A 1,680-nucleotide genomic window follows, 5' to 3' on the forward strand; every position below is an offset into this window, starting at 1 on the left:
AGCAGCCCGCCGGATGTGCCCGTCACAACCAGCCCTTCGCCGTCCAGGTCGCCGCCGCTGCTTCCGCCGCCGCCACCGCCGCCGGGGCCGGGCGCCGGACGTGGTGGCGCTAGCACCTCGCGGCACTCGTCGTCAGTGTCCTCGCCGGAGGATAGGCACACGACGCTCGGTGCGCCCACTGCAGGTCCAGTCCTCGGCGAACTTGCAGCGCGCTGGTCTCCAGCGGCGGCGGCTGGCCTCTGCGGAGATGCGTCGAGGTCGATCGGGGCGCCAGCAGTCCTGTTGCGGGGCGGGGCTGCGTCGAGGTCGATGGCGGTGCTGCTGCTGCCGCCGGGCGCCGTAGCCATCCACAACAATAAAAACGGAGAAAGTGGTTCGGATTTTTTGGTAAGGTATGATTCATGCCCGAAGAGCGACCGCCGAGCTTTGAACGGCCGCACTTGAATGCTCGCCTTGCTCGCCCTCGCTCTGCCCACTGCCGCCGCCGCGCACAGACACCACCTAGCTGTAGTTCCCAGCCGGCGTGAGTTGCCCGCCCTTCGGGCCGGAGCACCCGTTGCGGCTGGGCCAACCGCAGTACAGCTGCCGGCGGGCTGCTGCCGCCTGCTGCTGGCTGGCGCTCAACGCCTGGCATGGCGAGAAGAGCCGCCGCGGTTGCCACCGACGGGCGCAGAGCGTGCCGGCGGAGCGGCGCGTCGGCGAGGCCGCGAGCAAAACGATCCGCGCCGCGTGCTCCTCGGGCTCCAAGCAGCCGAGGCTGCCGAGGAGGCCGAGGAGGCCGAGGAGGCCGAGGAGGCCGAGGAGGCCGAGGAGGCCCCCCCCTCCCCCCCGGGGTCTCGAACCCGGGACCACGCGATGCTCGGGCGAGACGCGTGCGCACGTGCAGCGCTGGACAGGGCGGCCCGCAGCGGCGCTCTGGCTCATATACGGTGGATTTTATTTAATTGTTTGCTGTCATCGCTGGCGCCTCTGGGTGGAGTGAGGTGGTGGATAGGGTGGGCGCTCGCAACCGTGGCGAGTGTCGCCCTCGCCGTGCGTCACGGGAGGATGGGCCGAGGAAGGCCACCGCGCACGTCGGCCCCACGACACAGTGACATAGTGACAGGAGCAGCACCACCACCAGCTGCAGAGCCAGAGGCGCCTCACAGCCCCGGTCGCGCAAAACCAGAGGACCCCCCGCACAGAGAGAAAAGAAGCGAAAAAGCCAGACGGCGCGCCCGAAAAAGAAAACGCGGGAGACGGCGCCCAGCGCCAAGGGGACGCGAAGCATGGACGGGGGCAGAGATCGCCGCCCTCCCGATCCGCGCAAAAAAGAGGAGGGTGTGGGCGTGGAAGCGACACCGACGGAATGTGCGGCGGAGGGGGCGAGGGAAGCTCGACCCGGGCGCCTCGTCGTCCTTTGCCTCCGCCTTTCCTTCGTGCTGTTCGCGGCGGCGACTTGCCACAGAAGCCGGAGCTTGGATGGCCGATGCCATATACCGTTTGGTACCCCCCGACGGACCGCCCGCCCAAAAGCAAAAGCGGCGGTTGACAAAAGCAGGCAAAAGCGGCGGTTAACCTGGTTTGTGGACCTCCCGCACCTTACCCTTACAGGCCACCATAAGGGACCCCGTTGTCCGTTTGACATCAGACTTTTTTTGAGTTGGAGGTAATAATTAAAAGGATTGCACTGTCCCAAAG

The 1,680-nt window shown here is 67.1% G+C and overlaps 1 protein-coding gene across 1 annotated transcript; it reads right to left on the reverse strand.

Moving 5' to 3' along the window:
* Positions 1-501: 501 nt before the first annotated feature.
* On the reverse strand, positions 502-1,270 carry EMIHUDRAFT_256372 (hypothetical protein; the record flags this gene model as incomplete). Its single annotated transcript, XM_005767949.1, has 2 exons — positions 502-735; positions 1,067-1,270. The coding sequence occupies 2 exons, from the start codon at positions 1,268-1,270 to the stop codon at positions 502-504; spliced, it is 438 nt and encodes a 145-aa protein (XP_005768006.1).
* Between the last annotated feature and the right edge of the window lie 410 nt (positions 1,271-1,680).

Source organism: Emiliania huxleyi, assembly GCF_000372725.1.
Source record: "Emiliania huxleyi CCMP1516 unplaced genomic scaffold EMIHUscaffold_4719, whole genome shotgun sequence".
In the NCBI taxonomy this organism is placed as follows: domain Eukaryota; phylum Haptophyta; order Isochrysidales; family Noelaerhabdaceae; genus Emiliania; species Emiliania huxleyi.